This window comes from Lutjanus erythropterus, chromosome 16, assembly GCF_056507025.1.
Source record: "Lutjanus erythropterus isolate fLutEry1 chromosome 16, fLutEry1.hap2, whole genome shotgun sequence".
In the NCBI taxonomy this organism is placed as follows: Eukaryota; Metazoa; Chordata; class Actinopteri; order Lutjaniformes; family Lutjanidae; genus Lutjanus; species Lutjanus erythropterus.
In genome coordinates, this window is record NC_139332.1 from 17309096 (window position 1) to 17321398 (window position 12303).

At 39.2% G+C, this 12303-nt stretch overlaps 1 protein-coding gene across 1 annotated transcript; it reads right to left on the reverse strand.

Moving 5' to 3' along the window:
- Positions 1-1467: 1467 nt before the first annotated feature.
- On the reverse strand, positions 1468-10600 carry cdca7b (cell division cycle associated 7b). The gene is made up of 10 exons (XM_084739803.1): positions 10349-10600; positions 7593-7736; positions 7397-7497; positions 6156-6390; positions 5969-6031; positions 5571-5753; positions 4751-4906; positions 4493-4642; positions 3747-3883; positions 1468-1940 (listed from the first exon to the last, which is right to left on the reverse strand). Exons 1-10 carry the CDS (start codon positions 10364-10366, stop codon positions 1919-1921), a joined length of 1209 nt encoding a protein of 402 aa, XP_084595929.1. The 5' UTR covers positions 10367-10600; the 3' UTR covers positions 1468-1918.
- Between the last annotated feature and the right edge of the window lie 1703 nt (positions 10601-12303).

The window sequence follows — 12303 nt, forward strand, 5'->3', positions numbered from 1 at the left end:
TTCAGGCTCGTCTGCAGCAACTTCACAGATACTTTGGTGCAGCATATTAGATGTGTGCACCTCCCCTGAAGTACAGTTTTGTGCTATCTGTACTTTTCTTGAGTATTTCCATTTTCTACTACTTAATACTTCTACTCCACTACAATTCAGTGGAAATATTGTTGTTTTTACCTCACTACGTTTATCTGACAGATGGTTAGAAAGAAACATAACAGCTGATAAAACAACATGTTGTTAAAAGATTAAACAAGTGGTGTCCAACCTCTGGGACTCCATATGTAAAAGCAGTGTCTTGCCGGACTCCCCATCTCATTTCAGAGACATTTCCATTCTAAACTTCTTGAGATTTCATTAAAATAATTGTTTGAGGTTCAAGCGGCTACAACAGTAAAATGTTGCTTACACATTGATGCAGCAGTATTGACAATCTAAAAATGTCAGATATAATATAGGGGTGTTAAGACGTTTTTCATCGTCACCTCTTTCTGTTCTCACTTTGTCTTCCTCCCCATCACACACTGACCTGATGCCTTAACACAGTAACTAGCCTTATAGTTCCCACTGCCACACAGAATCATGTTTGTACAGTTATACGTGCAGACTCATTCCCCATCTCCCTGTTCTCGTATTTTGAGTGTAATTAATTTGCCATGAAGGAGACAAAACGCATGGATCAATTAAAATATTCGACAGATGTATTGCGATCATGTCATTACTGTGAATTCTTTTGGCCATGATATCTTGAAGTGGACATCTGAAATGACGACAGCTCGAACACATTAGTCACAGGACAGACATTTTAATGTAGAGGCAGTACTTTTCATACTGTCCTGATTATACTCAAGTACTTTTACTTAAATAGGATCATGAATTCAGGATGTCTTCTTGCAATGGAGTATTTCCATGTTACTGTATTTGTATTTGTGTGTATTTGACTGAAGGATTTTAGTACTTCTTCCAGAATTGCCCTTCATGTACACCAATGTAAGACTTCACATTTCTCCTTAAAAAGCACAGAACTGTGGTGTAGTTTTGAGTGGGGGATACACAATAAATATTGGGTCCAATAAATTACCAGTTGATATTGCCTATCACAGCTATATCAGTATTGGCATATATTAGCTGATGCATATCAGCTATATAAATATCTGACTTGACAGATTATGTCAAAGCAATTTGAATTCTTTGGCAAAATATGAAGTTTTTTTTGTTGTACTGATTGGTTCAGTCAGAGCTCTGGAACATTAAACCATCCATCTTCCCTCAGGTGTGCATAATCTAAAGTTGACATGAGCTATTTAAGATACAAAAATATGAAACTAGCAGTTATTAACTAGCAGTATGAGTCATGAAGCATGTAATTATTGATTATTGGTACTGGCATCTCTAGTTTTGACATTTGTGAGAGCTGGAACAAGCACATGGAATCTGCATAAATATATGAAAAAACATTGTAAATCATTTAGATAATTTTTTAATATTCTTTATTAAAATTTACAGTGGACTGACAAGAATGCTGCAAAGTTACTCACTTTTATAAAAGTAGTTGGTGTAAAAGGTTCCTTTTGCATCCGTAACACAGAAAATAACCAAACCTTACATTTGCTCTAGTGACCATCAAGAGTAAAAAATTAAAATATACAACTCAAAACTGAGTAGTGACTTTAAAAACAATTAAAAAAAATCCCTGCATCTTATGCAGCCTTATATCAGGATATATGAAAAATATTAACAGTGTATGCGCCTTATGTGAAGGTGAAATTAAAAACAAACAACATCTTTTTGCTTTTGTTTCTCTAGTTAGATAAAAGGCTGATCTAAATCTAAACATGTGCATTAAAATGAGTTCTACAGTACTGTGCAGCATGCGAGTCTGCTCCAGGTAGCGGCTGTACGAGCTGGTGCTCCTCTCTGGACTTTACTTCAGCTCCTTCTGAATGCTGTGATGAGAGACAAAACGGGACGTGAGCTCCATCTGCTGTCAGTATTATACTTATTGGTAGGGCTGCAACTTTTGATTAGTGTCATTCTTGATCTGTCTGCAATTTTTCAAACTCATCAAACAAACAATTCAGTCTAAAATGAAAAGTATGAAAAAATATTCACTACAATTTCCAAGAACATAAAGAAACATCTGAATATTTCCTCATGCTGGGGTCCCTAAATAATACTGAAACTGCATAAACTGGGTTATGACTGTGAAACTGAGACTGTTTTGGATTCAATGGCATTCATTCATGATGATGTTAGTCCCCATAGTAACCATTTCATTTCATTCATTTTTTTGAACTTGAGCTCACTGTGTAACACAACCTGTAGTGACCTCCAAAATAATCAGAGCCTCGTGAAACTTCACAACCACAAACTAGCGACATGGGGCATTAAGAGGACGGATGGCTTTCCTAGGTATATTCACAACGAGGGGGGGGGGGTCTATGAGCAATCCTCAGAACAGAAGTGCTCGACATCCAATGGCTGAAAAATGTAATCCTCAGACTAGCTTTATAAGGTGAAACTTGCAACAGTTGCAAAACTCTCAACTTTGTGAAACTAGTGTCATGAACCAGCCAATTAAAACACTGTCAGCGATTATGTCAAAGTACCGTTGACACAGTATCATTTCAACTAAATTCAACTGTTTTCAATAATAGCCTTAAACAAAAGATCATCTCTTGGATTCTTGAGAAGGAGATTATTCTCACAGACTTTAAGCAAGGTTGGTAACACTATCACAACTGCTGTCAACAAACAAATGTGAGCTGGGCAAAGCTTGTGTACACTGCAGCCAGCTGGTGATTCGTGTTACCATGACAGCTGGTTGAACATTTTGCTAAAGTTAGTTGTCTGTTTTGTTAGCTAATCTGAAATCTGCTACTGTTATTGCGATCTAAAATACGAATTCATATACATTTTTTAATATGTGTTACACAGTATTTCATCGCTTAAATATGGCGGAGATGGTCCGTTTTTTCTCTTTCTCTCCATTATCCATTTCTGGCTCTATGTAAAATTTTAAGAACATTAATGTCACCATCCTAAAAGGTTCCTTCATCACTTACTGAGGGCCACTGTTTAACATCATCAGTCCAACTATCTGTGCTTTCACTATTAGCAGGCAACAGCAGACAGGGTGACTAGAAGGGAACCCCTGACTGTGAGATCTCATGAGAGTGAACATTTTGACCGAAACCATGAAAACCCTCACGAGACTGTCACAAATTTGCGGTTCCCCTCTAGACACAACCAGCAGACACCAAGAGTGACAGACACGACGTGCAACTGCAGTAATGGAGGTGCCGTTAGTTAGAGGAACACACAAAGCAGTTGTTAATTTTAGTGAAATTAACTTCCTGCATGATACTATATTTGAATTTCTACCCGCAGCTGTCAAGTTAAATGGAAATTTGCAAGCTGTAACTACTTGCATGAAAAATTTCAATGTGTAAAGCTAGCCTTACATAAATCACATTTTTCTGAAGTGTTTCTCAAGGTCTTTGTGTCTTAATGTGTAATTTTAGAGGACTTTTTGACCATATTTTAACAATTCACAAATGGTCAAAAAAGGTTAAATTGTGCAATTAATTTGTGTAATAAATGCTATCAATCCATAATACCGGTGGATTGTTATTACATACACAGTGCAGTAGCACAGACATATTCTGACAATGGTTTTACAATGGCTTTGTATTTGTTCTTAATTAAATTCCATCACATTATGACTGAACAGTGAAAATTAAGTGATGTACCTCTCCAGATACTCATGGACGTTGTCGTGGCCATTGTAGCGGGCTAATCCCACCAGGATGCCGGTAGCACAGCGACCCTCCTTCTTACGACACAGACTGCAGTTACACATCCCACGGCAGATGGGACACGACCAAGTCTGCAAAGAAAAAGTCCAAATTTAATGTGGGTGACCGACTCGACACCACAAGTGAATTCATGCTGATGTTTTATGTTTCTTTAACTCCCTTAAGCATTTCCAAATCTTTGCTGTTTCTGGAAATGAGAAAGACAAGTCAGCAACTGCAAAAAGACAAGGACAGACCAGATGATGGGTGTCTGAAAAGAATATATTAATGTTTTCATTAGCTAAATATCAGTCAGCACAACAGAATAAATATTAATCTCAAAGCCCCTCTAATTATCTCTGGAAAAAATGTTAATTTAAGATTTGAAAAGTCATGGAAAACAAAAACAACCCACACTCATTATATAATCTTATATCAAAAGTAAAATCAAAATTAATAGAGAGCATAGAGAGCAGGGTAGAAAAAAAATAAAACTATCCACTAGCTTTTAATTGTCACTTTAGTAGGTTTTTGCAACAACTGTTTTGATAAAATAACAAGATCAAACAACAAATTAATAAATAAATAAATAAAAGCTGCATTACTTTTTCACATTACATCTTTGTTTCTTCTTGTTTACCAAATCCAAAGTGCAAAAAAATGTAAAATGAAATGTTTAACAGGTGTGTATTTGCACTGACCGGGTCAAGCAGCACAGTGCGGACATCCTCTCCATAGCGATTCTTCAGGCATGGCCCACAGAACTGACCTTTGGCCCCCACACAGAAACCACTGCGACACACTGTCTTGGTGTCCAGAGTCTTCTGTCTGCACTGATGACACGAGCTACCCTGAAGAGAAACACACACACACAGTGAAGAACCACACTAACCCAGGAATACTGACAGTTTACCACAGCACCGACAGAACTAGCAGGGTAAAGACCTGATGTGACTCACATTCTCCTTGTCCCAGATTTTGTCTTTGCTGCGATACGCTATGTTGTCCAGATCCTCTTCAGTGATCTCCTCGACCGACCTCACGTCATACTGGCTCCTCCTGGAACTTTGGCTCCTCCTCTTTTTCCGTCCCTCACTGGCACAGTCCTTGTCCACCTGTCCAATCCCAACCAAGAGTTTGCAGTTAAAACCAAGAGGTCGAAAACAGGTCATAGCTATGAAGCCAATAAGAAATTCTATACATAAAATAATGATTGTTCTTTAACATCCGTATTTGATTGCCAGCTAATTAATATACAATCAAAGCACTTCCCGACGCTACTACAGTACATTCTGTTTTAACCCTGAATGAAATTCTAAATAATAACCTCTTGCATCAAGCTCAACATTAACACTTTCCCTGTGTGGCAGCTCGATTCCCAAACACACTGTGCAATAGAATAATAAGCGACCGTCTGGTTTTCAAACAAGGTTCCGCCAGCCACCTAAAACTGGCCACGTAACTGAACATCTATTGCCGCTGGTGCTTCATGAAGTCGCAATTACATAACTCTGTGGAACTGTCTGCTCCACTGAGCTCAAAGCTATCTAGTTAGCAGCTACATATTGCTTTTTGCTGTGACACAGATACAGTTAAGACTGTGGGTGTGCTAACCAGAGATGGAAGCATTCAGGTCCATTACTTAAGCAAAAGTTGATAATTGTTCTAAATCCTCCATTTTGTACAAGTAAGTTTGGCTGTCAGGCATGTAAAACATTTCTGCTACTCGTATACACTAGACATCAGCAAACAGTGTAAAGTGTGTGTTGCACATTGTACCTCCACTAGTCTCCTGATGTCTACAGTCCTCTGGGTTCTGTGGGTGAGGGGCTCGCTCTTTTCCTCCACCGCAAAGTTCTCTGGAGGACGAGCCTTACGGGATGGGTTCCTCCTCTCTGATCCCATCTCTGGTTCAAACTTGCGTTTCCGTGGCATTGCTTTCTCTGATGCCCGCTTCTTCTTCTGCAAAAATTAAACAAACGAGTCTTTACAAATCAGACCAGCAAAAAAGAAAGGAAAAAATGTTGTACCATGCATCATTATCTGACCCATGTTCACAGACAAATTAATGTAACATCATGTTTCTGGTGTTCAATAATATTTAAATCGATGTTTTACTTCATGTTCATCTTTATGTTACATGGTTGTGAAAAACTACTGCTGGCTCGTATACCCACTTGAGGGGTGGTGGGCGGAGTCAAGTCAGCCATGGTGCTCAGATCAGCAAACAGTTTAGCCAGCTGAAAGACAACAGAGAGGACCAGAGTCAAAAAGGACATCTGATATAGGATGGACTCATAATTGTAGTACACAGATCACACTGTCAGAATATAGAGAAAACTAGGGATTGTAGGGGTTCTTTACCATGGCCTTGTTTTCTTTGATGTTATGGTCTCGTTTCCGTAGGCTCTGAGACAGGACCTCCTCTTTGTCATCTTCATCTTCCTCTTCCTTCTCCTCCTCCTCTTCTGACTGCTGCTGCTTCTTCTTCCTCGGCCTTCCTCTGGCTCTCTGTGAAGGACGAGTTTCTTTGACAGGCTTTTTGACATTTTTCTCTTGCAGTTCCTGTTTGGGGGTCGACAGTCTTTTGACTGGAAACCTGAGAAGCAAGATTAAAAGAAGACAACTGTTCAATCACTTAAGAATCTACACAAATGTGTTTCCTACAGTCCCTTGTAAGGCTGAGTAATATGGTGAATTCAGCACATAACAGCAAGCTGAATAAATGCCCAATTAACTTTTTTGACCAATTACAAATATTAGTACCTTTGTATTTCCAGAGTTCAATGTTAATGTTTTTTTTTTCATTTGCCTGGTTGGGCAAGTGTGTCAGAAATGTGTTTCTCCAAAGTCAATTTTTACTTGCCCCTGTACAAATTATTTTTTTAATGGCTTTAAATAACAAAGACTAGTGGTAACTGTCATGTATAAACAAGGTTGCAACAATTTTTACAAATAGTGAAAACTGTCTAACCTAACTTCTTGATGCCCAAGGTGATGTCTTTAAATGTCTTGCCAGTCAAAAACTCCAAATCTCCAATTCTGAGAGGGTGGAAATAGTATGGCAAGTGAGTTGCCAGATTTACTTGCTGAACATGGCATTTTACATACCCCAGGCAACCTTTATTCTTGGGCCGTAATTTCTGTCTGATCAGGATCCAAAGTATCAAATGTGACACAAATAATGAACCTCATGAGTAGCTGCAGTAGTACCAGCAATAAGAGACGTCATTCCCACATAGTTTTTGCCTGTTCAAGACACACCATGTGGGTTAATGCTGCACATAAAAGTTTTGTAATCCACTTTATACAGATATGTAGATAGGACACCAAGCCCACCCCTCATGTAAATACAGCAGATGCTTTACTTATACTAGTAGCAGTAAAGGATATTAGTCGTAAATGGTAGACAAAATTTGCTGCTCAAAGATGTTATTAGTGCATGATGCATTTGTATTGCTACAGACAGAGCAGACTTCTGCACAGAGATCTGGATGTTCCAAGATAGAGAGATACAGCTGATTAGATTTGATCTCTTTAGCTTTAAATAAAAGGAGCAGAAACTATTTCTGCTTATTTACTAACTGTGAAACACAAGCACACACCTCAAGGCTACCAAAAGACTCTTCCTCTTTGATGCAGGGGCCTCCTCGCCATCAGAGTAGAAGCCTGTGTCTACATCACTGTCTTCCTCTGAATCTACCATCTGGGGAAAACCAGAGAGAAAAAGCCTTTAGTCTGGTGCTTTGGCAGTGGCAACACAAACATTTTCATCAAATACCACAGCCACAGTCAAAATACCTTAGACTTTAGCCGTTTGTTAAAACATCCTCTGTCCTCTTCTTCCTCATCCTCGCTGAAACCTTCAAACTCCTCCTCGCTGTCCGACTGGCTGAACAGATGAGCCAGCTCCGCAGTGATGAACTTGGATTTGAAGCATGGAGCCTGTAAGCAGACATATCCAGCATCATTTTAAACTAGACTCAAAACTACAAGTCTGGATTTCAACTATAAATATTACTGGCTTTGACAATGGTGCACTTCCTGTACACAAGACTGTGTGAATATGACACTTTCCTGGGCATGTGTAAATTACAGCAAGATATTAGTGACGGACCTTTTTTGTCTCATTCACTTGTCAGATGGTAGCTACTTTTAGGATTTTTTAACCTCTAATAGTGTTATGAGGGGGTCCCTATTTTGTTTATATTGTGCAATGCACGTGCATCTGGCTGACACACAGCGCTACCGATATTGTGACACAATTCCACTGATCAACAGGTGACGGTAACATGCCTAGATGTGCTGTAATGCACCAACAGAGACCTGTAAGAGGAAGACTGCAAGCAAGTTAACATGGTTGTAAGCAATTTGGGATAAAAAAACAGCTTTGCAAATGTTTTGTGAGGAAGGAAATGAACTCAACATGTTTGCTAGACTACTAGGATACACAGAACGCAGTGTGGAGACTCACAACAAATGCAGCAGAACTTCAGTTTCTGTACAGGAGAACTCAATAGGGCACATTCTAGGGACAATTTCTTAGATCAATATTCACACTTTACACTAGAGGGAGCACCATTCCACCAGTAAATACCATTAGTCACTACATGAAATCTATGGGAATAATGAATTTGGTGTCAGCTTTATCATTGCACAGCTTGCCAGGATCACCAGTAATAAGGCCAGCTGTCCTTATCACTACAGGCCTGTGCAATGTCTCAGCCATGGCAGGGCAAGACCAATGACAAAGAGTGAAGTGGAAAAGGAACAGGCACTTAAGCCTCGTGTTTCATTGGATTCATTGGCTTTACTTCCTCATAGTTTGGGGTCCCACAGACCCCAGTGCTGTATGTGGAATAAATAAAAAAATTATTTTAAACATTTTTGATAAAGGATACTACAAGTTTTAACTGGTTTTAAAAGTGTCTCAATTTATTGCCAATACCTCTATGTGGCCTGCATAAATTAATGAGACAATGAGTTGTTCTTTGTCTGCCAGGTCAAATGAGCCTGTGTTTACATTTTCCCAGGAAAATGTTTTAGTGAGTAGTACATCAGCCAGTTACAAAGGGGCAGGACATTTTTCTTTAGATAATTTTATTTTTGATGCATATCCACAGGGGCCCCCAAAATTAACAAAATATGAAAGTTCTTTTTAGTAGCTTCAACTTATTGTTTTCTTCTCCCCTGACGTGCTGGTGCACTTAAAGCATGCACATCTGATGAAAATCATATGTGGGCTACATATTAGGCCTAATACATATTTATTCAGGATTTGGGTGGGGTCTTCACTTTGGAGGCGGTACTAGCCACATGGTTGCAGAGACAGACAAAATAAAGAGCCACTGTTTTGGCAATGCCATATTTTGTCAATGATAATATCTGATTTAACAGATTAGGTCAAATCATTTAATTTGAATTATTAGGCAAAATGCACTATGCACTAATTTATTTTTATTGCAATAGTGATGTCAGTTAAATTTGGTTCAGTCAGCGCCAATTATCAGTATATGCTATGAGAAGCAGATATAATCAGTTATCGATATCAGCTGAAAAAAAAAAAAGTGCATCCCTAAAAAGCCTAATCTATCATTTTTGTAAGCACATCATCAGTTCAGAATCATTCTTGTGAACAGTTGTTAATTCAAGAAAAGTCATGAAGTATTCCAGCTGACAGAACATTACTCCACATGAGCAGTATGGGGGTATATTCATTGTTTTTTTCACCAGTCACGTCAATTGTTTGGGAGATTCTGCAACGCTGTTTTCCTGTCAAACTCCAGCAATGTTTTGTGGACTAAAAACCTAAACCAAGCTTCAACTGCATGAGGGTGAGTAGATAAAGACAGAATTTTCTTTTCACTTAAAGTGTTGTTAACGTGTTTTTCTTTCATGACCATGTATGACAACAGTGTACACCTTTATGCAGAGACAAGACTTAATTTTTAGGCCCTTCAACAAGGAGTCAAGTTGTTTCTGATCCATACATCACAGTGGAGCCAGTTGCCAATTCTACCACCATTTGGCTGGTGGCTGGTACTCATGTTGTGCCCTGCCTGTAGTTGATATCCTTGGTACCACTTGCTGATATCTGCTTAAACATCCCCTCCAGCAAAACGGGTGTTGTTGACCTGACCTTCCAGGGGAGGACGGCACAGATTGAACTCAGTTAGCTAGCTACATGACAAAACACTGAACCTGCCCTCCTTTACTTTGAGCATTAGCTTACTGTGTGGGCATTCAGCCAAGAAATTTTAACGATCACATGTCAGCTAGCTGGTTATCCAGGTCAAAATAAAGACGAAAGGCAACTTTTGCAAAAGATTCCCAACACATAAAACTGCGATAGGATGAACTAAATACAAAGAAATGCTAACTTATTCAGAAGAAAAAGATATCAGTTCGACTTTACAGTAGAATACATTCAGGCCAAGCCAATAGCACTAGTTAGCTGCTGACAATGGTGTTCATTTTGACTCATTAGGACTTTTCTTCACCACAAACCAAAATGTGGAAAAGAGAGCTACGTTTACCCGGACTCGTCTACCGCTTACCTTTGACGTGAGGGTCATTTTGTCTCCGTTTTGCGACAAATTTCCGTCCAACAGAGAGTTTTGTCTTTTAACACGAACACCAATGGGTAGAGGTGGATTTAAAAATCAACCGCTAGAGAAGTCCGGTGATCGCAAAAGCAGGGGTTTTCGTGTTGCTCGCCTTACACCAACGTTTGTAGTGAAGTCCTATACTTGTACTTTTGAGATCCCGCTAATGACGTTTGCAAGATAAATCCTTCATTCCTTTGCAGTTCTTGACAAAAGTGTTTTCCTTGTATGTTTACGAGTAGTCTTTCCCCTGAGTACACCCCCACATATTCACAATGGTGCAGTCCGCCCTTTCGCGCGAAAATTGTATGTGGGCGTGGCAGCCCCGGATAGAACCTGCCTCTGTAAAGGCGACGTCCTACACTTTCCCCTAGCGTATTACAGTTGTGAATTTTAAGGTCTGTTGTTTGACCGTTTAGATACAAATGTTTGTGTATTATAAACAGAGGTGAAGCAGTGATTTAATGTGACTATATTAATACTAATCATAATATTATTATAACAACAACAACATTGTTGCTACTACTACTGTAATAATAATAACAGCAACATCTTTATGTATAAAGCACTTTTCAAAATGTATGTATATATAATTATCATGCATATTATAAAATATAATTTTTAGTAAAGGTATCATTAAAATGTTATTATTGCATTAATAAAAGTAAAGAAATGTATTTAGATTTTTTGTTTGCTTATCTGCTTGTTTATTTTTTTAATTATTTATTTTTTACGGGGGGAGGGGGGACATGAAAAACCTGCACCTCTGATTTAAAGTAATTTCTGCAGTGAAATTTAATGTGTTATGATCCAAACAGGGAGTGGCTTCCTAGATCTGCAGGAGACTTTGATGGACTCTCCATTTCTGTACAATTACCAAGTGCACTCTGCCAGACTGACAATGACGGAGCACCTGCGCCTCGCCACGCCACGCCACGCCACGCCACACCACACCGAGCCTGTGTGTTCTGTTTATCTCACTTCCCTCATTTCGTCCTCCACTGTTGTTTAGTTGTCAGAAGCCTGCTGGGTTAAAGACTTGCCAGGATGACTGCAAAATGATAGGAGTTAGCAGCATCAGGAAACCATAGGGCTGCACCCTGGGTCTTAACCACTACTGACCACCCCCTCCACACACACACACACTCACACACACAGGACATGGCAGGGAGGGCTTGCCACTTCTTACAATTCGTGCCAGCTGGACTCGGATGAGATGAGACAGAGGCAGCTGTTCAGGCACTGAAAAAAATATTCTATATAAAACGCTCTCCTCTCTTTCTGCCACTCTCTGTAACCCTGTCACATTATTTGTTCAGGGTGTTGAAGGGACGGTTCACCCCCAAAATCAAAAATACATATCTTTCATTCTGTAGTGCTATTTATCCATGTAGATAGTTCTGGTGTGAGCTGCAGAGTTTCGGAGATCTCATCCACAGAGACGCCTGCCTTCCCTTAAATATGATGTAACTAGATGGCACTCAACTTGTGATGCTCAAAGCACCCAAAAAATACATTTGAAAACTCCACAGTAATGTCTCGTTCCAGAAAACATGACCCGCTCACTCGTGATAATCCACAGACCTTGCTGTGAACAGTTGCATGTAAGAAGTACTTTCTTTCTATGAGAAAAGAAAGTACTTCTTACAAATTTAACACACACACTCACACATTAAATGATCGACAACAGAAACACACACAAAAATAGTGTAAATCTACACAAACGTGCAGGACGTAGACATCTGTGGATGGAAATGCCATCTTGTTTACTGTATTTTGCTTTAATTCTACAATAATTTTCTTAGTGGTACATGTTTAACTTGCACAATGAAGTGAGGTCATTTTGAGATTATTTTAAAATAGTGTTCAAAATGTTCCCTTGATCGACCACTGGAGTTAGCTGTGTT

Excerpts from the sequence above, each read along its gene's own strand:
- cdca7b (XM_084739803.1), bottom strand. Across the intron at positions 7,498-7,592 it reads ACAAACGGCTAAAGTCTAAG|ATGGTAGATTCAGAGGAAGA; the intron begins GTATTTTGACTG and ends GGTTTTCCCCAG. Across the intron at positions 5,754-5,968 it reads CTCCGCCCACCACCCCTCAA|AAGAAGAAGCGGGCATCAGA; the intron begins GTGGGTATACGA and ends TAATTTTTGCAG.